Raw genomic sequence first — 24,124 nt, 5'->3', positions numbered from 1 at the left:
CAGTCAGAGGTGGTATTTATCGGTTCTCTGAACTACTCAAAATTTCCGCTACCGGTTCTCCAGAACTGGTCAGAACCTGCTGAATACCACCTCTGCTTCGAAGAAAGCTTATTTTTGATAATGTAGAGTTCCACATTCTGGGTCAAAAACTCATGCCAAACTTTTCATTTCAGCGGATCTTAGCTGAAAAAAATCAGCTAAAATTCTCCCTACCGATTTCCCCCTGGAGATTGCAGCATTTTTATCATTCTCTGGAGAGAAAGCTGTGTAAGATTCCATCAGAAGGTTAATGTTGACATGACAAGTCCAAAGCTTTCCGCAGGCTAACAACTTCATTAAAATGTATCAGAGCTCCCATCGCCCAATGTGTGTCTCTGTGTGTGTGTGTGTGTGTGTGTGTGTGTGTGTGTGTGTGTGTGTGTGCATGCTTGTGTATATGTGTGCAGGTGCATACATTGTGGTATTTTGACTATCTTTTCGATTCAGGATTCACTTCTGGGTTTTGTTTTGTTTTTGTTTTGATTTTTTGTATTCCTCTCTCTTCATCTTCTTAATCAAAGGAAGAAAGAGAAAGCACCATCTGGCTGCTGGAGCCAAAAATAAGACGCAAAGCAGTTGCGGAAAGGTGAACGGTTTAATTTCCCCGTTACACGTCTGCATACAACAAACAGACCTTTATGTAACAAAAGCATGGCAGCATTTTGCACCGCCTCAGCCTCTCCGTGTTCTGCTTTAAGACAGATGTGTCCTTTCCAATGCAGATTGCCTAGGAATGCACTCGGCTGTTTATCCTGCTTTGACAGGATAGAAGGGTTTTGTTTTATGGGCGTGGAAGATTATTTTTCCCCCCTCCCAAAAAAATACAAAGAGATCGGAGATAAATTGGCAGACGGGAGAGAAAAGTCAAAAGAAAGCTATCTTTTTTTTGTTCCCCTTGTTTATTCGTTTTGGCTTTTTTTTTTTTTTTTTGCAACCTTCACATTTCAAAGGCAGAAGCATCGTGTCAGTTTGCCTCTGATATGCTTTTCTGAGAGGCAGGGATCTGTGAAACTTAGTGATGTGTGTGTGTGTGTGTATACACACACATATGTAAGGTAAAGGTAAAGGTTCCCCTCGCACATACGTGCTAGTCGTTCCCGACTCTAGAGGGCGGTGCTCATCTCCGTTTCAAAGCCGAAGAGCCAGCGCTCTCCGAAGACGTCTCTGTGGTCATGTGGCCGGCATGACTCAACGCCAAAGGCGCACAGAACGCTGTTACCTTCCCACCAAAGATAGGAAGGTACTTGCATTTTTTTCTACTTGCATTTTTTACGTGCTTTCGAACTGCTAGGTTGGAAGAAGCTGGGACAAGGAACGGGAGCTCATCCCGTTACGCAGCACTAGGGAGTTGAACCGCTGAACTGCCGACCTTTTGATTGACAAGCTCAGTGTCTTAGCTACTGAGCCACTGCATCCCTACACACATATGTACACACACACAAACACATATCCATTGTTTTATATTCTAGGCCAGGGGTCTCCAACCTTGGCAATTTTAAGACTTGTGGACTTCAACTCCCAGAGTTCTGGGAGTTGAAGTCCACAAATCTTAAAGTTGCCAAGGTTGGAGACCCCTATTCTAGGCTGTATGTCATCTGCAAGTATCCTCCTTTTGGATGCCATTTATTTTATTTTTCTGTATGATTACATTTCTGCGACGTGTTCCTTCATGCCTTCAGTAGGTTACACTACATGGTCAAGTGGCTCAGAGCGACAAACACCATTATTTCGATAAGGGGCACCATGTTTTGTTTTTCTTTTTCCAAAGCAGCTCAGTCCAGAAGCATGCAGCCCCCTTTCTTTTAGCATTTAGGTGTTGCTCTTAAATATGCCTTCATGGTATATTTAGTGCTTGGTTCGTAGGCCTCTCATCATGGAAACCTAGTAACGGTGTATTCGAAAAAATCGATTCTTCACCTGCCCTTCAGGAGTTCTATCATTCTACTGTTTGATGGATGCTAATTAAATCAGCTCCTAGCCCTTTTCCCCTTGATTAAAACAGAAGAAATAATGGTCTGTGAAATGCTGGCCATTTGCAGCTAAATAGAGTTGGTTGAAGAACTGCATATGATTGCAACAGTCTCATTAGAGCACCTGTCAGTGGCCTACCGGGAAGACAAGTATCAGGGGGCCTTAAGACCTGGCACTCTGTATCCTCTAACCTCAAAATTTAACAGAGGACAGCAACCAAGGTTGTGAAAGTCCATTGTGCAGGTCCAGACTCTGTTCTGATCATCATCGCCCAAAAAACGATGGTGCCATCTCCTACAATTTTGAGTGCGTGAAAACATGGTGACTGAGAGGTGGTAAATGACAACACAACCATGGAGTCCCCATCGCAGAAGTGCTGCGGATAAAGGACTCACTTCCCATGTTGGAGCAGAAACATCTAAATGATAGCTGTGTGATGATGATGAGAGTATATGAGACATCATGTGTTTTGTGGCCCACAATCCTGGTGATAAACACATGTAAACTTGACAGGTTAAAGAAACAGCATAGCTATCTTTATGGTTGGTCGCACAGTCAGCAGACGTTTAGACTGGATTTGGCTTTTTGGCTGTTCAGTCCTTCCCAAGGATTTGGGATTGACATATGTCTTAAGGGTGTTGTTGCAGGGTGTAAGCTGTTCCAAGTAAAGCTGCCTTTTGCAATTGACTTATGGTGGTTTTGTCAATGCCAGAGGTGTTCAGGTGGGGTTGAAGAAGTTTTGGGATTGTACCCAAGGTTCCTATTACTTTCTTTTGCCCCAGTCATTCTACGTACTTCTATTTGCAGGTTGTTGGATTTTGTGATATTCCCCAGTGATTTCTCTTCTGTCTCCAGTTACAGCCATATCCACTGTCCAGAATTTTTGCCTTTCTTATCGACAGTTGTGAAGTATGGAGTGTAATGTGGCAGGTGCTTGCCTGTTTGAATTCTAAAGTCCCAGATCACTTTATTTTCTATTGCATTGCCTAATTTATGGTTTACACCAGTTCTTGCTTGCAGGCAAATGGTATTTCTTGCACATATTCCTATGCACTGTTGTTGCTACTTTGCCATGCCGTTTGTTGTCAGTCTGGGGGGGGGGCAATCTTGCAACAACTAACCAGGTGCCCCACTCTTTCTTCATCTTCTTTGCAGAGGTGGAACTTGCTGTCTGTTGCTATATTCTCAATTCTGACATTGTATGTGTTTGTTCCGAAGGTTTGGTCTTGTACAGCCAGAATTAGCCGTTTTGTCTCTTCCTTCAACTTTACTGCTCTTAGCCATTGCTAGGTCTTTTTATTATGCGCTATGCTTGCTAGATTGTTTTTTTTTTTTTCTGTTCTAGTCATGTAATTTGTTTTGCCTTCCCGTGTTCCTTTTCTATTCTTCATTTGATCTTTCTCTTAGGCTGGGCTAGGCTGATCTCTCTGGTATTCAAGAAATTTTCATGGTGTGCTAGCTTCATTGCCCTTATTATCCTCATCTTACCTAGAATAATCCTCAACTGCAGGAAAAATTCATTTGATGTTTGTCCACCTCCCATGTACATCTCATGTTTTGCTTTAGCTTTCAAGAGAGCTAATAGACAACAGTGTTTTTAAAGTAAACCTATAGGTCAATATTTGCTCTGCTGGTCCCATGAGGAATCTAAATCCAGTAATGGAAATGTCCAAGAAATCCACCACAGCAACTGATTTCTGCAAGAACAAATGTGTTAAGTTCCACTAGGATGAATTTTCAATGGTTGCAGAAACTAAGACTAAAAATAAGAACTGTAAGTTGCAGCTATTTAGATTTAATTTAATAAAACTGTACAGAAGTCTTTATTAGCCAAATGTGAATAGGACATATAAGGAATTTGTCTCCAGTGCGTAAACTCTCAGTGTAAGTATCTACTACAGACCTCTCACATCTTGGACATAAACTGTTTCTTTTTTTTTTTTATTTACACTTTATTGATTTTTTTTAAGACAGATAAAATATAATAACAATTTTGTTTGACATCGGATTCGCAGTGTTTATACATATGTACATGAAAAAAAATCTGGTGTCCTTTATACTATACATTTCTAATTAATTTCTGCACCTTTAACTCCTTCCTTGATTCTATCATTTATCCATTCGTACCATCTTCCCCACACAGTATCATGATCTGAATTTTCATCATCACTTATTTCGTGCGTTAATTTACTTGTCTCTGCACACTCTAAAATTTTGCTAATTATAAGGTCGTCTGGTGGTAGGTCTTTCTTTTTCCAGTATTGAGCGTATGCCAGTCTGGCAGCTGTAGTTATGTGTATTAGGAGGTGGACCTTTTCCTTTCCATGCCCTTTCTTTACCATTCCCAGGAGAAATATTTCTGGAGTCAAATCAATTTCTTCTTTGAGTATGTCTTTCAACCATCTCCGAATTTTGCTCCAGTATCTTTTTGCTTCGGGGCATGTCCACCACATGTGAAAGAAGGTGCCCTGACCATGACCGCATTTCCAACAATTTGGGTGCACGTTGGGGAACATCTTTGATAATCTTGCAGGGGCTAAATGCCACCTATGGAGCATTTTATAATGGTTTTCCTTATACGTGGCTGCTCTAGTTAATTTATAATTTTTATTCCACGCCTCTTCCCATTCATTAAAGTTCAAACTATGCCCAATGTTTCTCTCCCATGCTCTCAATTGGTTTCTGATTGTATCCTCATCTCTATCTTCATCTAATAAGTAATTATATAGCTTGGCCAGCGCTTTTTTTCCTGGTCCCATCAAAATTTTATCCAATCCGTTATATCCTAATTCTAAGCCAAATTCATCCTTATCTTTCTGGTATCTTGATTTTATTTGCAGGTAAGTCCACCAATCTAAGGTTATACCTTGGTCTCTCAGAGCATCATTTGATTTGAGGTTTCCCCCTCCGTCAATGATATCTTTATATCTGCACGCGCAAAATAATAAATAAATAAAGTTAATCTGCATTAAGAATTACATAGCCAAAGGTGTCTTTCCCACAGAAATTCTTTTCCGCTTAGCAAAATTGTAAATGCAAGAGGATGCAAATTGTTGTTCGGATCTCTTTTAAAATCTCATTGAAAGATGATACAACATCCTTTACAAGGCTGTGGTATTAGAGTGGAGTTATATTGATCGAGACATCCCAAAATGGTAATAACGTGATGATTGAGGAGCATTCTTGGATGTCTGAAACGGCACCAGGACTGTCTTAAATATCGGATACAAGTCTTTTCAACAAAAACCACTACATGAACATTTCTACATTTTCAGCCTCTCCTTTTCTCTCTCATCTGTTCCAATGTAGGGAGGGGAGAAGCTATTAACAATTCATCCCCCATTCTTCCACTCTGAAACATGAAGAGCCCTTCATAGCAAAGTATTGTGAGCACCGAGGAATTAATCAGGGCAATTAGGCTGCGATAAATTGCATGGCATTATCTCAGGGATGGTAATTATCCTAATTTCACCGAATTCACCAACCCTGCAGCACCTGATCCGCAGACTTCCCTTCTCCACTTCACCTTCCCACCAGGTTCCATCTGGATGAATGAGGCTCTTTGGATGTTCTTTTTTTATATAGTTTCATTGCTAGGCATGACAATGAGGTTAGCAGAGAAAAAGCTGACTAGGGTGGGAACCAAGCTGTCTGCTAGAGTATTTAATGGGTACAATATGATCCTTTCCTAATGTACCTCAATAAGAGGGTTTAGTTTTGAAGAGAGGAAAGACACAGGTGTAAATGAACTGTGTCCAATATAGACAGACAGACAGACAGACAGACAGACAGACAGACAGACAGACAGACAGACAGAATTCTTTATTGGCCAAGTGTGTTTGGACACCCAAGAAATTTGTCTTTGGTGCATAAGCTCACAGTGCACATAAAAAGACAAGATACATTCATCAAGAGTCATAGGTACAACACTTAATAATAGTCGTAGGGTACAAATAAGCAATCAAATCATACTAGGAAACAATATCAATATAAATCGTAAGGATACAAGCAACAAAGTTATAATCATACAGTCATAAGTGGGAGGAGATGGGTGATAGGAACGATGAGAAGACTAATAGTAATAGTAGTGCAGCCTTAGTGAATAGTTTGACAGTGTTGAGGGAATTATTGGTTTAGCAGAGTGATGGCATTTGGGAAAAAACTGTCCTTGTGTCTAGTTGTTCTGGTGTGCAGTGCTCTATTTTGAGGGTAGGAGTTGAAACAATTTATGTCCAGGATGTGAGGGGTCTGTAAATATTTTCACAGCCCTCTTTTTGATTCGTGCAGTATACAGGTCCTCAATGGAAGGCAGGTTGGTAGAAATTGTTTTTTCTGCAGTTCTAATTGTCCTCTGAAGTCTGTGTCTGTCTTGTTGGGTTGCAGAGCCAAACCAGACAGTTATGGAGGTGCAGATGACAGACTCAATCATTCCTCTGTAGAATTGTAGCAAATATATAGAGTCTATATATTGTGACCCTTTATATATAGTGGCTATATAGGTACATTGTGATTATAAAAGCTAAAGGTATAAGTTTCTCTGTCAGTCATATCCAATTCTAGGACATGGTGCTCATCTCCATTTCTTGGCCAAGGGAGCCAGCATTGTCCAAAGATAATTTACGTGATCATGTATAGAATGCATAGAATGAATATATGCTAAAGGTGCACAGAATGCTGTTACCTTCCCACCAAAGTGGTATCTATAATCTGCTTTCATTTGTATGCTTTTGAACCCGGGCTGACAAACCCAGCATTTTTACATTGCACCCCACGGTGACTCTTTCTAGATAGATGAGCTAGATAGAGGATAGATAGATACTGTGTTTCCCCAAAAATAAGACCCTGTCTTATATTTTTTTGAAGTCTGAAATAAGTGTTTGACCTTATTGCCGTGCGCTCAAAAGCCTGATTGGGCTTATTATCAGGGGATGTCTTATTTTGGGGGGAAAACAGGATAGATAGATAGATAGATAGATAGATAGATAGATAGATAGATAGATAGATAGATAGATAGATAGATGATAGATAGATAGATAGATAGATAGATAGATGATAGATAGATGGATAGATAGATAGATAGATAGATAGATAGATAGATAGATAGATAGATAGATAGATAGATAGATAGATAGGCAGGCCAGCAGGCAGGCAGGCAGGCAGACAGACAGACACATAGATAGATAGATAGATAGATAGATAGATAGATAGATAGATAGATAGATAGATAGATAGATAGATAGATAGATGGATGGATGGATGGATGGATGGATGGATGGATGGATGGATGGATGGACGGAGAGAGAGAGAGAGAAACAAAGAGAGAGAGGGAAGAAAGAAAGAAAAAGAAAGAAAGAAAGAAAGAAAGAAAGAAAGAAAGAAAGAAAGAAAGAAAGAAAGAAAGAAAGAAAGAAAGAAAGAAAGAAATTGGTCTAGTGGTTAAAACACCAGGCTAGAAACAAGAGGCCCTGTGTCCAAATCGCGCCTCAGCCATGAAAGCCAGGGTGATTGTTGTCGGGAAAAGAGGAGGAGGAGGGAGATGTGTTGAAAAATGGTCACTACCTTGAGTTGTTTGTAAAAATAACTCACTTTTATGTAACTAACATGTATAACGTGCAGCAAAGTATTTCGCAAAAGCCACCTTTTAGCAATTCTTGTTTTCCTGCATATCATCTGTCCCTGATGGTATTTTTCCATTTCTCTATGTTCTGATGGCACTACGTTTACCACAATCCTCGAAATGGGAATAAGGGTGTAAGCCTTTCTATCTTAAATCATTTCTCCCCCCACCAAAAAAAAACCAAAACCCTGGAAGGTTTGTGATAGCCCCAATTCCCTCCCCCCACCCCTTTTGACTGTGGTTGGCCCTCGTGATCTAAATCTGCTCTTTTAAATGATAATAACCAAGATAACGTTCCTTTCCACTTGCAAAGTGTCCAAAAGTGCATGTGTGTAACAGGGGTGGGTTCTAATTTTTTTTAACTACCGGTTCTGTGGGCGTGGCTTATTTTGTGGGCATGGTTTGATGGTCATGTGACAATTCTTTAGGATTTAGCAGAGATACTGGTCTACCAGGCTTTTAACTGCTTGCAGAGCTGTACCAGTCTACTCATTTGTTTTTGGAGGCACTGATCTACCCATTTATTTTTATAGGCACCAGTCTACCCATTTGTTTTTGGAGGCACTGGTCTACCACCACACTGCCTTTTAACACTGATCAGCTGTAGGGCAGCCCTTTGAAGCCCCGCAGCAAGAGTTTAAACAGTTTTTTTTCCTTCTAGCCAATCAGCTGGGACTCGGGAGGCAGCGAATAGATTGGGGGTGGGGCCAAATAAAAGGTAAGACTGATGCGGGGGCGGGCAGCTCCCGAACAAAGAGAACCGGTTCAGTGACATCATATTGTTACCGCTACCAGCTCGGCCGAACCGGGAGAACCCCCACCACTAGTGTGTAAGATGGATAAAGATCTCTTGATTCTCATTCATACCTTTAAGACTTCAAAAAGGATGTTGATAGTGGACTGCATGGCTGATATTTGACAGTAGCATTTTTTATCAATCCACCATTTATGATTAGATTCTCCGGTGAATTGCGCTCAGGGTATAGTTGGCAAGCAGCGATCCACAAAATTGCACATGCATAGAAAACAGGAATTGTGACATGGTGACTCTGCCTCCTCGCCTTCCACTTTTCAAAAACAGAAATAAAATGTACCCATCACCTCAGCTGGAACATTTTTTTTTTCCCCAATGCGCTGTGGAAACCAGTTCATCATCCGGCTTGCGAAAGAGTCCAACTTTGCTGAGGTGACGCTCCATTTTTCTCTCTCACTGCGGCGGTCCCATTTATGCCTGTGACAAACTTGAACTGGGAACATCAGCAGAAATTTAGATTAGGAAGCGTCGTGATCAGCATACGCTCAGGCCTCAGAGTACGTTCCAGGAACGAAAGATAAAACACGGCATGCAAATTGTAAATTTCCTGACAGAATGAAGCTGTTGGATAAAGGATGTATTGGCGTAATAAACAAAGATCCCGATTTTCATCTGTCTTGGTGGCCTGCCTCACACTTTGAGTCCCACAGAAGCACACCTATATAGCAATAGCACTTAGACTTCTATACCGCTTCACAGTGCTTTTACAGCCCTCTCTAAGCAGTTTACAGCATCAGACTCTTTCCCCCAACAATCTGGGTCCTGATTTTACCAACTTTGGAAGGATGGAAGGCTGAGTCAACCTTGAGCCCAATCCGGATCGAACTGGTGGCTGTGGGCAGAGTTAGCCTGCAATACTGTATTCTAACCATAGGGAGGGAGGGAGGGAGGGAGGGAAGGAAGGAAGGAAGGAAGGAAGGAAGGAAGGAAGGGGGGAGGGAGGGAGGGAGGGAGGGAGGGAGGGAGGGAGGGAGGAAGGAAGGAAGGAAGGAAGGAAGGAAGGAAGTTGTAGCACTTAGATTTATATACCACTTTACAGTGCTTTACAGCCCTCTCTAAGCAGTTTACAGAGTCAGCCTCTTGCCCCCAACAATTTGGGTCCTCATTTTATCCACCTCGGAAGGATGGAAGACTGAGCCCGGTGAGATTCGAACTGCCAAATTGCACTTACCTGCATCCAAAACAAGCCAGATGGGGAGACTCCTGGGAGGGGAGGGGAGGGGCAGGAGGAGAGGGCCAGCCAGGAGTGGGATTTAGGGGTTCTCCGAACTAGAGGTTCTCCCAAACCCCTGTGAAACCCCTCCACCCAGCAGCCCACCCCTGAACCTACTGCACAAGCTTGTTAAAAGCCTAGAAGGGAAAGGAAACAGCTGTACATGCAATTCATAATAAACGTTTAAAAAAATCATAGTCTCAGTGCTGAGGTTCAGGGAACAATGACTGACCCAAACACATGATTTCCCCCTGCTCTCTAATCCTTTCCTAATTGATCCAACATTGCAAAACCTTAAACTTTGGATTGATTTGTTGAACCCTACAGAACAATGTTTTGCCTCCTACAGGATGAAGAATGCAAAAAATAAAAACCAATCCCAGAAACCCCCCCCCCTCCTTCTCTCTCTCTCTCTGCTTCTCTATTCCCTCACTTACCTGTTCAAGGAAAATGTATGAGATCCGTGGCTTTTTCATATAGTCGAAAGCTATCCTTGTTTCTTCCTATTTATTCAAAGTGAGTTGTAAATCAAACCCTGGATTGCCATCTCCCTAAGCTATTTGCATAGGGACAAAGTAGGTGCCGGGGGAAAAATCACTCTTTCATCTCAACGTGTTAGATTAGATTAGCATTATTCTTTATTATATTGGTGTTCTCCTTACCTTGGCTTTCAAGTTTGTGATTGCTTTCCTTGCTCGGGATTTGTTTGTACATAATGCCCTATTACCGGCTGCGAGATTTTTCATATCAGACAGTCGGTAACTAGAATACAAGGAAATACATTTGAAAAGTACAGCAATCATTTTTTTCCACCCCTAAAGTTAAAACACCAGCTGGCACTGACGTGCGTGCCGCTCTCACAATCAATTTTCCTGCATGAGGTTCTAGAATTGGGAAGGATTTATTTAAAAAAAAAAAAAAAAGATCATAGGTACAGTAAATCCTCAACTTATAAAAATTCGCTTAGCAACCGTTCGAGGTTATGACGGCCGTGGGAAAAGTGACTTACAACCGGTACTTGCACTTATGAGCCATGGTGGCGCAGTGGTTAGAATGCAGTATTACAGGCTAATTCTGCTGACTGCCAGGGGTTCGATTCTGACTGGCTCAAGGTTGACTCAATCTTCCATCTTTCCGAGGTTGGTAAAATTGAGGAACCCAGATTGTTGGGGGTCAATGTGCTGACTCTGCAAACCACTTAGAGAGGGCTGTAAAGCACTGTGAAGTGGTATATAAGTCTAAGTGCTTTCTTCCTCCCTCCCTCTCTCCCTCCCCAGTGGTTAGAATGCAGTATTGCAGGCTAACTCTGCCCACTGCCAGTAGTTCGATCCGGACCAACTGGCTTAAAGTTGACTCAGCCTTCCATTCTACTGAGGTGGGTAAAATAAAGTCCCAGATTGTTGGGGTCAATGTGCTGATTCTGCAAACTGCTTAAAGAGGGCTGTAAAGCACTGTGAAGAGGTATATACCGTATTTTTCGGAGTATAAGATGCATCTGGGTGCATCTTATACTCCAAATGTAGCCCCGTCCAGTCTCGCAAATGGAGATTTCAGAGTCTGAAAGAAGCCTCTGAAAGAAGCTTCAGAAAAAAAGCCTCTGAAAGGCTTTTATCTAAATAATATGGCAAGCAATAAAAGAAGAATCAGTAAAGGTTCTAACCAAACTATGCTAACAAATCTGGAGAATGACATAATAACCAACAGGACGGAAGAGGTTAATCTACATACCAATACCAAAGAAAGGAGATTGAACAGAGTACAGATAGTCCTTCAGAATAGCTTCTGAAAGAAGCTTCAGAAAAACCCCTGAAAGAAGCTTCAGAAATTTCAGAGGCTTTCAGAGGCAGAAAGAAAAGTTTTTTCTGAAACAGAGTTTCAGAAGTTTCAGAGGCAGAAAAAAAAGTGAGGCACAAAGTTCACAACCAACGAACCTGTTGCTAAAATTCACCTCTGGGAACAGCTGATTGGGGGGTATTCCGGGAGGCGGATCCACCCGCCGATCAGTTTTTTTCGTATTTTCCTCCCCAAAAAGTAAGGTGTGTCTTATATTCCAGTATGTCTTATACTCCAAAAAATACGGTAAGTCTAAGGGCTATGGCTGTTATGACCGTCACAAAATCCCCATAGTGTTGTGATCAAAATTTGGGCGCTTGGCAATTGGCATATATTTTATGATAGTTGCAGTGTCCTGGGGCCATGTTTTTCACCATTTGCAACTATTCCAGGGGGCTTTTGACGAGCAAAGTCAATGGCAGAATTTAGATTTGTTTAACAACCATGTTACTAATTTAACAACTGCAAGACGTTTGCTTAGCAAGTATGGCCAAAAAAAAAAAGTTATTAAAATTGAGTGTGACTCACTTAACAATAGAAATTCTGATCTCAATTGTCCTTGTAAATTGAGGACTACCTGTATTGTCTTTGGGACAGCATCTTGTAGCATCTCCAAATAACCCCAAGTCATAATCCCAAATCGTTTTCGGTCTTGAGTTCTACCTCTCGTTGAACAAGAAATCAAGCCACACACAGAAAACACTAGATTTTTATTCCCTTTTTCTTTCTCTTCTATGGCATCCTTAACAAAATCACTGCAACGGTTGCCGTTGGTAGCGATGTTAAAGAAATCCAACACAGCTTTCAATGGGAGAAGATTTATGACAATCGCCAAAACAGACTTCGCTAGCTTTAGTCAAGGTTGCACTAGACAAGTTTTTCTAAGTGTCCTTAGTGTCTGAGAGATGGGTTTAGAAAAAGAGCGGGTTATTGAAATTTGCATCCACAAAGGGGTAGTTTCGTTTTAAAGAAGCGGATGCTGAGAACATTTCTATGACCCAGCAGTGAAAGTTGGCTTTCAAAAATGTTTCTAGGGGTATTTCCATTTAACAATATTGAGGCGAAGGTTGTACGCATCTCCTCCTTTTGTTAGGGAAAGCTTCCAGCAAGCATTGGGTAAAGAACAGGAAATTGTCACTTTCAATTTTTAGATTGCAGAGTTCTAAGAGACTTGATTTATTTACTTCCAGACGGGTCCAATTGTTAACAATTCCCCTACTCCTTTTTTGTCGTTTCCAGATTTAGTACTTTGCTTCCTTTTGTATCTTTCCTGAGTGTTACAGGTGAGAGCATTGTTACAGTAGCGTCAACAAAGCAATCTCAATATGACTGCAGATACTGTCACTCAAGTGTGTGTATGTGGGTTTTTTTTTTACTGATGTGGAAACATGCATTAGAGAAAATGTGGTGTGATCTTTGGGAGAAAGAGTTTTTATCAAGGATTCACAAAGAAAAGATGCAAAGAAATTGAAACGTTGGAAGGGATGGCCTGTGCAAATGTTTCATAGTGCATAGAAAGCTGTTTTGTGTATAGTGGTTAAAGCGCCAGGCTAGAAACTGGGAGACCATGAGTGTAAAGGCTGCCATTCTGCTAGGCTACGCATTGCCTGCTGCATCCATTGCCTATACATATGCAATGGGGGAGGGAGATAGGGAGGGTGGGATAAAGGGAGGGTTAGCATGAGGAATAGACTCTATGCATTGTGCTGTCCCATGAAAACTGCATCCGTTCCAAGGTCACGCTAAGGAATGCAGAACCATCCAGCCCACGAAGACAGGGACTGCTACTCAAACAATTTGGTAGCATTTATTTGGACACTCTTTGATAACCATGGGGAACAAGGGAAAGTTTTGCGCTTTGGGCGTGAAAACCCCAGATCCAGCTTTGCTTCTTCTTGTAACCACTTGACTTTGGTAAAGTATACTTTTGGCTAACCATGGCCTGAAAGTCTTCCTTTTCTAACTGACCAAGTTGGGATGGTTGACAGTGAGTTCAAGTTCTGCCTTAGCCATGAAAGCCAGCTAGATGACCTTGGGCCAGTCCCTCTTTCTCCGCCCAACCCATCTCACTGGGATCTTTATTTAAAGGACAACAGCAGGAAGGAGAAGGGGTGTTGAATATGCTTGTCACCTTGAGTTATTTGTAAAAGTACCGTAATAAAGATGGATTACAAAAACATTTTTAAAAATGTGCATTTTAGAATGTTAGGAATTCCTCTAGTTCAATTAGAATTCATGAAATAATAAAGAGCAGGGGGAAATTGTGCATATAAAGCATGAATGAATGCTCCGACTATATGAAATCTTTATTTTTAAGAGTGGCAAAAAAAGAGAAAGAAATGGCATAGTTTTCAGATGGCTTTTTTTGGTTGGTGAAGAAGACTATTTCAGTAGGAAACCTGAGGAGCGTGCCTCCTGACCCCAAATAACATCATGCTAATCAATACACTCACAAAATGTGTATCATTAGCTTAACAGCTTGTGCTTGTAGGTTCAATGACCTAGAACAGGGGTGTCAAACTCAAGGCCCATGGGCCGGATCTGGCCTGCAGGGTGCTTAGATCTGACCCACAGGGCCACCCTGGAAACCGCGAAGGACCAGCCTGCAGTGCCTCTGTGGGTGGCCCTCCCAAGCTCCGTTTTCACTGGCAGAGGGTTGTAAGAGGCCATTGCAGCCGAAAGTGGAGCTTGGGAGTCCGTTTTCTCTGGCAGAGCACTTGTGTTGTGGTCCGCCAGCAGCCTGCGGAGCTGCAGCGGAGTCGACAGTGATGAGCCAAAATTATTTAATTTGATTTTATTCTACTTTTAAATTTTGTATGTATGTGTTTTATTGTTTGGCTGTGCACCACCCTGAGTCCTTCGGGAGTAGGGCGGTATAGAAATCAAATCAAATCAAATCAAATCAAATCAAATAAATAAATAAATAAATAAATAAATAAATAAATAAATAAATAAATAAATAAATAAATAAATAAATAAATAAATAAATAAATAAATAAAATGAGGCTGAGGAAGAACATGGGCCAGTCCTGGAGGCTGGGGAAGGCCCAGATGAGGGCTCTGCGTCGGAGCAGAGATGGGGCCAGGGCCATCGGGGAGTGATGTGCGGACTCCGGAGCCTCCAGAGGCTGACAGTAGAGAGGCAGAGGAACAGGAGGAGCCTATTCCTAGTGCACGTATGAGAAAAGGTGCCAGAAGGCAAGAGCAGCTACAGCAAAGAGGACGACTCGGGAGTAAGGCCAAGAGATGATTGGCCCCTCCCATAAGACTTAAAAGACCAGCAATGGCTCTCGGGCTCTTTGTCAGAAAACAACGTTGATAAACTTGGATCTTATCTTGCTCGGTATCCTCTGCTTCTGAACTTTTGCCAAGAGAAGCCTTTGGCAGTTTGCCTAATTATACCAAGTTTGGTGATAAGACTTTATGAAGACTTTCTTTGATTTAGTTTGGACTACGCTGAGAATGAGTTAATTCTCAGCTGTTCTAATAAAGTCTGTTTGTTTTGGAACTGTTTGCGTCTAATACTACCTACTTGGGCCTGGGTCACAACAGCTTAGGCCACCACAGGCATCCCCGACACGAGTGATGTTGAGCTGGCCACACCCACCCTGGCCCCACCCCGTCCCCCGAAGTCAAACAGAACCCTGATGCGACCCTCAATGAACTCAAGTTTGAAACCCCTGACCTAGAAGGAAAGAGCAAAAGATACCTAGTCTAGTGAAAAGAAGGACCAGAAGTGACATGATAGCAGTCTTCCAATACTTGAAGGGCTGCCACAAGGAAGAGGGGGGCAACGTATTTACCAAAGCACCCGTAGGCAGGACAGAAAACAAGGGATGGAAACTAACCAAGGAGAGAAGCCACCTTGAACTAAGGAGAAAATTCCTAAGAATGAGGACAATGAACCAGTGTAACAAATTGCTTTGGAAGTTGTGGGTGCCCCACTACGGGAGACTTTTTAAGAAGAGCATGGACCGCCATTTATCAGAAATAGTACAGGTCTCCTGCGAGAGGAGGGGGTTGGACTAGATGACTTCCAAGATCTCTTCCAACTCTGCTACTGTTATTGTTACTGGCTTTTGTAAAGGTTTCCTTACAGGTCGGTCACCTGGAGGGGAAAAAAAATCATACTCGCCATAGGTGACTATATACAAACCTGAAAAAAAAAATGCATTAAGCTGTTGGAATGTTGCAGCCAGACAAACGATGGAGTTAAAGATACACCCTTTCCCTTCTTGTCCCCTGCTTCATCCCTTCACGTCCCCCTCATCTTCCCTCCCTGCTTTTCTTCTCTGTTGTTTATTTCCCTCCTCCCCGATTTCTCCTTGTCTTCACCCATTCACTGTCAGGAAGTGACGCATCCGAAGGGCTATTACAGCAGAACGTGGCAGCAGCAGAGAATTACAGCCATGGCAGCTACAACAGTGAGTGGATTTTGACTCGGGGACTGGAGAGTGGGTGGTGGTGGAAATAGGTATTTGATGAGAACAAAGTGACCGGGGAGTTGGGATGGATTAACAGTAAAGCTCAGCATGTTCCAGATTAGGTCCTTGGTTATACTGGGAATCCAACAGACTGCATTTGTTTAGAAAAGCTGCTAGGATCAGTCTACACACCTCCACTTCCTTTGTAGAGAATGATGCTATCATTTCTGAAACATTATCCATGTCATTGTGCTCAACCTAAAGGACTTCATCCTGAATAAAATGACTAGATGCGCTTTGGGACTCCTTGTAGTTCTCCCTCTCTCTCTCTCCCTCTCTCTTCCCCTCCCACCTTCCCTCCCTCTCTCTCTCTCTCTCACACATACACACACAGGCTTTTTCTCTTCCTGGGCTGCTCCATCCTAGTTCTTTTTATGCCTTTACCTTTTCTAGACCATATTTTGTGACATTGACCAAGCCAATGGTAAAAAAACCACTTGAACAGTTGGGTTCAGTTCTTGATGTCTCTAGGTAAATGAAAATACAAAATCGAGTTAAACATACAAAGGTCAAGGTCAAGGTTTCCTCTGTCCAGTCATATCTGACATTAGGGGGTGGTACTCATTCGGTTTCCGAGCCAAGGGAGTCAGCGTTATCCAAAGACACATTCTGTGATCATGTGGCCAGCATGACTGTACACTGAGGCTCACAGAACTCTGTTACCTTCCCACCTATTTATCTACTTGCCTTTGCATGGTTTCAAACTGCTAGGTGGGCAGGAGCTGGAGCAAGGAACCAGAGCTCGCCCATCACCCGCTTGTTGGGTCTCGAACCCAGGCAATCAGCTTTCCAGCTGACAAGCTCAGTGTCTTTAACTGCTGGGCGATCGCGCCCCCTTTAAACAGATAAATCCATCTTAAAGGCAAGATTCTTTTATTCTTAGCCAAACTCTTAACTGTTCTTAGGTCAGTCCTTCTCTGTCTGACCTTGACTAAATGAATTTCTTGTTTCAAGACACTGCTTGTTTAAGGCCCTTTCCACAATACAGCCACATTCCAGATGCTTTGATTCATCAAATGTCCAATTCTCTATTTAAAAAAATGAAAAAACAAAACTGTCTTTTTCCTCAAGTCTATGAAATCCCTAAGTACATCTTGTACAATGTATTTAAAACTATAGCAATCAAATAATGTTAACTTCCTGGAATGGTGGTAATTAAAGCAATTAAGCTGCAATGGGGAAGGAACAGAATATTCTCCAAACTACCATCCATGAATCACTCCAACTGCACTGCCATGCTATCTGAGACGGAGCTCTTAATATTTTGGAGCAAAGGTGTACAATTTCCAATAACTCAAAGGGAACACGGAGTGTAGGAACCCCTGCTTTAATGTAATGCACTTTTGAGCGATGACAGTCGCAAACTGCATCTCAGATATTCAGTAAATTTTATTTCTGGGGATAGATTGGGATAAATTTAGAGCCAAATTTGGACCCAGTGAGTTCTTCCTCCATTTCTTATTCATACCAAGAAGAAGAAAATCTCTTTTCTTGTATTGCTCAGAGAGTAACTAATTGAGCTGAGGAAAAATTGCTATCCATTTCTGTTTGAGCTCAGTGATGTTCACCATTTTGATATTCTGATTTAGTTGAAAAAAAAAAAAAGAAGTACGATGGGAAAGCCACAAGAGTGGGTGCCAAAGTTGCATTTCCAAGTGGTACCCTTGGAGCACCTTAGCAGCTGTTTTCCTGGCTTTCTCATTATTTGATTATCAGTTCTTGCTCGCTAACTAGGCTGCTGTGTCACTCCATAAATAAACACTTCAGTTTTTATTAATTCTTTTGGAGATAAGATGCAAAACGTAGGCTTTATCAAACTTCCATTCCGTTGGTGTCTTGAGAATCGCCGTCTGCAGCTAAGCAGCAATTTTTAAGTCAGGTGACCCAAGGGACACATTTATTGGTGTGCATATTCCCCCCCCCCACTTCCAGGGAAGAAAAAGAAAAAAAAATGAGTTTTTACATATTTGCAAAGAAGTGACTAGAACAAAGATGTAGAATGATCTCAGTTATAACTTTTGATTTAAAAAATGGGACGTGTCGGATGTATCTGGTCCGTTAACTTGGCACTCATCTGTATCAAACGAGACATTTTTCTAGATTAAGTGCCTGTTTGCATTGTGGAGTGCTGTAGCAAACCCTCCTTTGACAGCACCCAAGCTTGGAAAATGGACTGTGAATTGTTATTTTTTAAATGTCAGAGAGCTGCATAATACCCTCATGAATATTTTCTAACAAATTATCAGGTATTATTAGACTATAATCTGAAAATAATTGCAGCATTGGCTTCATATATTACAAGTATTATGGGGAAAGCAACATGAGTGGACTTAATGTGCATAAAAAATACACTCGTCATCATACCAAGAGCTGTTAGCTTAGAAAAGAGTAACCTCAACAAGAAGATCAGTGGGAGCCAGACAGGTACAATGGAAGGAATAATAGAAGAACAGAGTTGGAAGGGACCTTGGAGGTCTTCTAGCCCAACCCCCAGCTCAAGAAGTTTGGATAAGATCTGGGCTCAAATCCTCACTAAGTTTGGAAGCTGATTTGGCATTCTTGGGATGATCTTCCCAACAGATTTGTTGAAGGATAAAATGTTGATCCTCTCCATGGGAGGAATGGGTCCAAAAAAGGCAAGATGACACAAACTTGCAATGCAGCCCTGACCCTTTTCTGCTTGTGCATTTTGACACCGTTACCGAAATTTTGAGTTTCTGGATGCCCAGTGCAAATGCCACTGAATGGATGAGGGAAATCTTTCCGTGCTACCTTGAATTATTGATTTGATTTATCGAATTCATTGACTGATTGATTTTAATCTCAATGGTCTTGAGAGGAATAAATATGTTGCTGGGAAATGGTTATTTGGTTTACTTTAAAATGAGATGAGCCAGCTATTGAGCAGCATTGGTGGCCTAGTGGTGAAGACGCTTGCTTCCCACTTGGGAGGTGGAGAGTTCAATCCTAGGTAGTAGCAGATATTTATCTCCTAGGACACAAAGACAAAAAAAAAATCTGCTGTGAACTCCATGTGGTGTCAGGAAGGGTATCCAGCCAGTAAATGCTCAGCTCCATCCAGTTGCATTGACTCTATTTATTTATTATTTATTTATTAGTTTGATTTATATGCCGCCTTTCTCTGGAGTCTCAGGGCAGCTTACAATGCATTAAGCAATAGCCTTCATACTTTTGTATATACCTGCTTGGTAGGGCCTTTTTGCCCCCCTTAAGCGGTCTTCTATTTTATACAAAGTCAGCCCGAATTAAGGCAATATAGAACCCTGGAACCCTCACTGTATTTCAGACATCAATACATTAGAGAGGGTCCAGAGATATTTTACTAGAAGAGTACTCAAATCTTCTGCTCGAAATAAAATTCCCTATACCACCAGGCTTGAAATTTTAGATCTGGATAGCCTCAAACTATGCGGTCTACATTCCGACCTTTGCTTAGTTCATAAGATTATTTACCAAAATGTTCTACCTGTAAATGAGTACTTTAATTTCAACCATAATAACGCAAGGGCTATCAATAGATTCAAACTCAATGTAATTCACTCTAGTCTTGATTGTAGGAAATATGACTTCTGCAATAGAGTAGTAAATGTCTGGAACACTCTACCTGATCCTGTTGTTAGTCTCTCTAACCCCCATACCTTTTACCTTAAACTGTCTACCGTGGACCTTTCATGTTTCTTAAGAGGTCCCTAAGGGGGCGTGCATAAGCGCACCAGTGTGCCTTCTGTCTCTATCCTACCGTCCTCATTTATACGTAATCATTCTATATGTTTATGGCTATGTTTTGCCTATTTATATCCTTTTACTTGTACCAGTTTTTTTTTCATGTGTCCATGTCTATGTCTATTTTATTAATGTCTGGGCAAAGTTTAATTCCTATCTGTGAGATTATTTTTGTGGAGCAGGATACGAGTCAGCCCACCAGACTGTGGCCACTTTAGTGGTGTGTAAATGAAAACTTAGATGTTAATTGTATCGTTAGAATCCTGAACTTCAGGTGTTAGCACTGAATATGTCAACATCATCGTTACTTTTAAGGGTATATTTTTTTCCCTTCTTAAATTTTTAATAAAACTAAATGTCATCAGGACAGAATTGGGAGAGTAATGACAGATTCCGTTTCTGTGGATGGAACTCTGTAGAGAGAATGTGGGGCTTATCTAACCCCATTCAGAACGGGGAGGGACATTAAAAAAAAAAAAAAGAGGTAACAATAGAGTTGTTCTCATGTCCACTGATGATGGTTTAATTATTGCCCAGATAGTTAAACAACATGTATAATCAGCTCTGGAGTTACTTTTCTTCCAGACAATGTCAGGCTGTATCAAAATAAAACCAGTCCCTTCTAGCTTAGTTAACTAGCTTAGTTAACTAGGCTACGCATGTTATGCGAGCATAACTAGAGGCAGGATTCTATACAGGTATTCCTCGACTTAATGTCCACAGTTGAGCCCAAATATGTGTTAAGTGAATTTTACCCCATTTTACAACCTTTCTTACCACAGCAATTGTTAAGTTAGTAACCGGGTTGTTAAGTGAATTGGGCTTCCCCATTGACTTTGGTCTTTCGGAAAGTTCGCAAAAGGGGATCATGTGACCCCGGCACACTGAAAACCATCATAAGAACATGCCAGTTGCCAAGCAACGATTCTCTGCCATAATGAGCAGTGGGTGAGCGTGGCCATAGTGGGCATGGCCAGGGGTGTGTGACAGGCAGCACTCAGCCTCCTGCACTCCCCTGGGAGCAAAAACAGGCCATGGGGGACACACTGCCCTCCCCTGGTGCTCCATTTTGGGCCTAGTAGGCCTCCCTGCAGCCTCCTGGGAGCAAAAACAGGCCACAGGGGGGACACGCTGCCCTCCTTCAGTGCTCCATTTTGGGCCTAGTAGGCCTCCCTGCAGCCTTCTCCTGCAGCAATTTTATTACCAGTTCGCCCGAACCGGCCCAAACTGGATGAATCCCACCACCGGTAAGACCATTTTCTCGGTGCCGTTGTAACTTTGAACGGTCACTATATGAGCTGTTGTAAGTCGAGGACTTCCTGCATTGCTCCTATCTTTGGGCTTTATAAGATGGCATTCGCCTTCTTTTTTAAAAAAAGCTCTGACTCTGAGGTTTAATATTGATTGCGGAGGAGCCTGTTCTCTGATCCTCCAGAGAGATGCCATGGCCCTTGAAGGTTATTAAAATGTCCAAGTCAGGAAGTGTTGAGCATGTTAAGAACTTAATTACCACTTCTGCTGCTGTGCTTCAGTCTCTAATCGAGGCTGTAGTGGTGCAGTCAGAAATATTCAGATATTTACCCTCCAACCATTTACAGTATTTACAAGGTCACCGGCTACCATTTAATTAGAGCATTGCAAGTTCACCCCCAACAGACTTTGGAACTATCAAATTACTACCGAAATACAGATCTTACTTCCCATAATACGGAAGAATGAAAACAGGAGAGAAACAAGGAGCAAAGAGAAGTAAAATATGTATGGAGACTTGGAAATGTAGTATCTTGAAGGAACAACACTTTGATAAAATAGTCTTTAGCATCCTGAATTCAGGTGTCAGGATTTCTAAGTAACACCCCCAATGAAAGAAAACTCAGAGGCTTGAGTTTCCTCAAAGTTCCATTTTGTTAGAGACGTCATATTGGCACATCTGGGAAAACCCGAATCTGAAAGCTTCCAGGATTTCCCCACCCAAAGGGAAGTTCAAGTCCCTGCCCAACACCCACATGTCCATCACATGGTCCAATCCAAGCGCCGTCCCAACTGGAGATGCCTCCCAGTTCCAGCCCTCCAGGTACAGGGCAAAATGTCCTTGACTCTCTGAGAAAGGAATGTTATTTTGACTATATATCACCCATGCTCCATACAATCCCCCCTCCCAGTTTCCCACAGTAGTAAATGTAGAAGGCCTGAAGATCCAATGAAAAAGATGGTTTCCAGGCCTGACATCAGGTGGGATTCCTTGCTGAGCTATGGCAGCTGAACACCAGTCTGATGTTCCTTCTCCAGTAAAGTTAATATTTGTCTGAGTTTGCATAATATGTTGAACAATAACCAAACAAACTTGTCCCAAAGATATTTTTTTCAAAAGGCAACTGGACTTGTTTTTATTTATTTATTAATTCAATTTGTATGCCATTCCTCTCCGAAGACTCAGGGTGGCATTTCCTTGAAGACATTTTGCTTCTCATCCAAGAAGCTTCTTCAGTTCTCTTCTTCGGTTTGCTTCTTGGATGAGAAGTGAAATGTCTTCAAGGAAAAACAAAGTCCAGCTGCCTTTTGAAAAAGCACCTTCAGGATAATCATGACCTGGATGACTGAGAAGCTCCATAGACAACCAAAGAAGCTGGGTTTACACAGCGTAAGTCACAGAAAAGAAGGTTCCTTCAAGTTACTCTTCCCAACATTTTCAGAAGTGATTTGCCAGTGTTTTCTTCCTAGGATTGAGGTTGAAGCTAACCAAACTTTGGAAACGGTGCAAAAAGCCCCTCTAAATATTGAATTAAGCAAATTAAGTGTGTTGAGGAAATGTAACCCCGTGTCGACGGGATAATTGGCCCATAAGTCAACTAGTAAAGTGTATCTTTTTCTCTTATGTTTTACAAAGGAGAAACACGGCACGGGGAAGTCTAATCTGTAATATCCATGTTGGACAATGGATCAATTTTGCTTTGCAGTTAGAAGCAGCAGTGCCTCTGTTTTTCTAGCTAAATCATCTCCGATGCAGGAAGTAGGAACGTGCAAATAGTAATAATGGTCCAATAATAACAGACAGGTTTGTCCGTTTGATGCAACTCAGCAGAATCATTTTCCAGCCCAGCTGCGAAATTGAGGGAAGGTTTTGCTGGCTGTCGCACACACTTCGCACTGGCTTCACTCAAACCACTAAATGGAATGGCAGTAGATAAGGCTGCTGCAGGGGTTTTTGACCTAGAGTCATTTATTAAATCTATGACATTACAAGAATGGTTGTTTTTTTTTCTCCCCCTGGCTGGAAATTACTCCCATTTATGAAGTATCCTGCTCGTAACTTTCATAGCACCACTCATTCTTACCAGCCGCAGCTGAAATTTGTCTGTCTCTTCTCTTCCCCACTTGTTTCCCCCTGTCTCCTTCCAGCCTCCATTTGTGGCTAACCCCTAATGGAGACAAGGGCATCTGCAGACACATCTGCGGAAGTTTAGCTGGTTAAGTCATCTAGCTGACTGGGGGCTAATGAAGTCTTACGGCAAAAGCTTTCAGTGCCTGCCACCTGGAACATGATTTTAGCAAAATGCTTTCTATGAGGGCTAGGTGGTTTGAGGGGCCTCCAATTGCTTTCAGGAAGAGGAGGATGGAGGGATGCAGGGATAATCAGAGGCTGAGCTTTCAGGATGCTTTCTTTTCTCACTCTAATGGCCTTTGTGGCTCAGACTTCTATTGGCATCTGTGTCCTCCTTGTGCTCTTTCTTCATCCTTTCGGCTTCTCTAAAGTGAAGCTCCATTATGAGCAATTAGCATTAGCAGATTGCTAGCTCAGTGTTTCTCTCTGTCACGGAGATCCACATTTCACAATTAAAGAGCGACAGCAAAATTCAACAGCTGAAGCTCACTGCTGGGCACGTTGACAGAAAAGACTCCATCAGCAGAAGGCTGGTTGACCTATTGGTCATGTGCGGTTCCTCAACAACGTTTATGCCCTTCAGGATCTGCTGCTGAATTTAGGCGAACCACTAATGGTTTTGTGATTACACCACCAATAGGTGTGTAAAACCTGCTTAACACAGTTTTGCTTTTTTAATTTTAAACTCAGAAATGCGCTTCCAAAAAAATAATAAAAATGGAGCTCTACATCTCTGGACATGTCATCCTAAACATGTCCCACGGTCCTATTGTTGCCTGAAGCAAACCAAGCAACTTAACTGTGCTCCAAAGATGCTTTTTCAAAAGGCAGCTGGACTTTGTTTTTCCTTGAAGATGTTTTGCTTCTCATCCAAGAAGAGCTGAAGAAGCTTTTTGGATGAGAAGCAAAACGTCTTCAAGAGAAAAAATAAGGAAGTCCAGTTGCCTCCTGAAAAAGCACCTTTGGGATAACCGGACACAACACTTTTAGTTGAAGTTATCCCGCACCAAAGTCATTGGAAGACTTG

General features: G+C 41.9%; 1 protein-coding gene across 4 annotated transcripts in view; it reads left to right on the top strand.

Moving 5' to 3' along the window:
• NTRK3 (neurotrophic receptor tyrosine kinase 3) overlaps positions 1 to 24,124 on the top strand; it is a 467,456-nt gene that overhangs the window by 422,554 nt on the left and 20,778 nt on the right. For 2 of the 4 annotated variants that reach the window (XM_087878353.1, XM_060694813.2), the window contains one exon: positions 15,837 to 15,911. The exons of the other annotated variants lie outside the window; for them this stretch is intronic. In XM_087878353.1, coding sequence (XP_087734479.1) covers positions 15,837 to 15,911 — 75 coding nt within the window. The remainder of the gene's footprint in view (positions 1 to 15,836; positions 15,912 to 24,124) is intronic. 4 annotated transcript variants of the gene reach the window in all.

The sequence above is a fragment of the Pantherophis guttatus genome, chromosome 13 (genome assembly GCF_059756535.1).
Source record: "Pantherophis guttatus breed Tessera chromosome 13, ASM5975653v1, whole genome shotgun sequence".
NCBI lineage: Eukaryota > Metazoa > Chordata > Lepidosauria > Squamata > Colubridae > Pantherophis > Pantherophis guttatus.
This window is presented reverse-complemented; position numbering and strand designations above follow the sequence as displayed.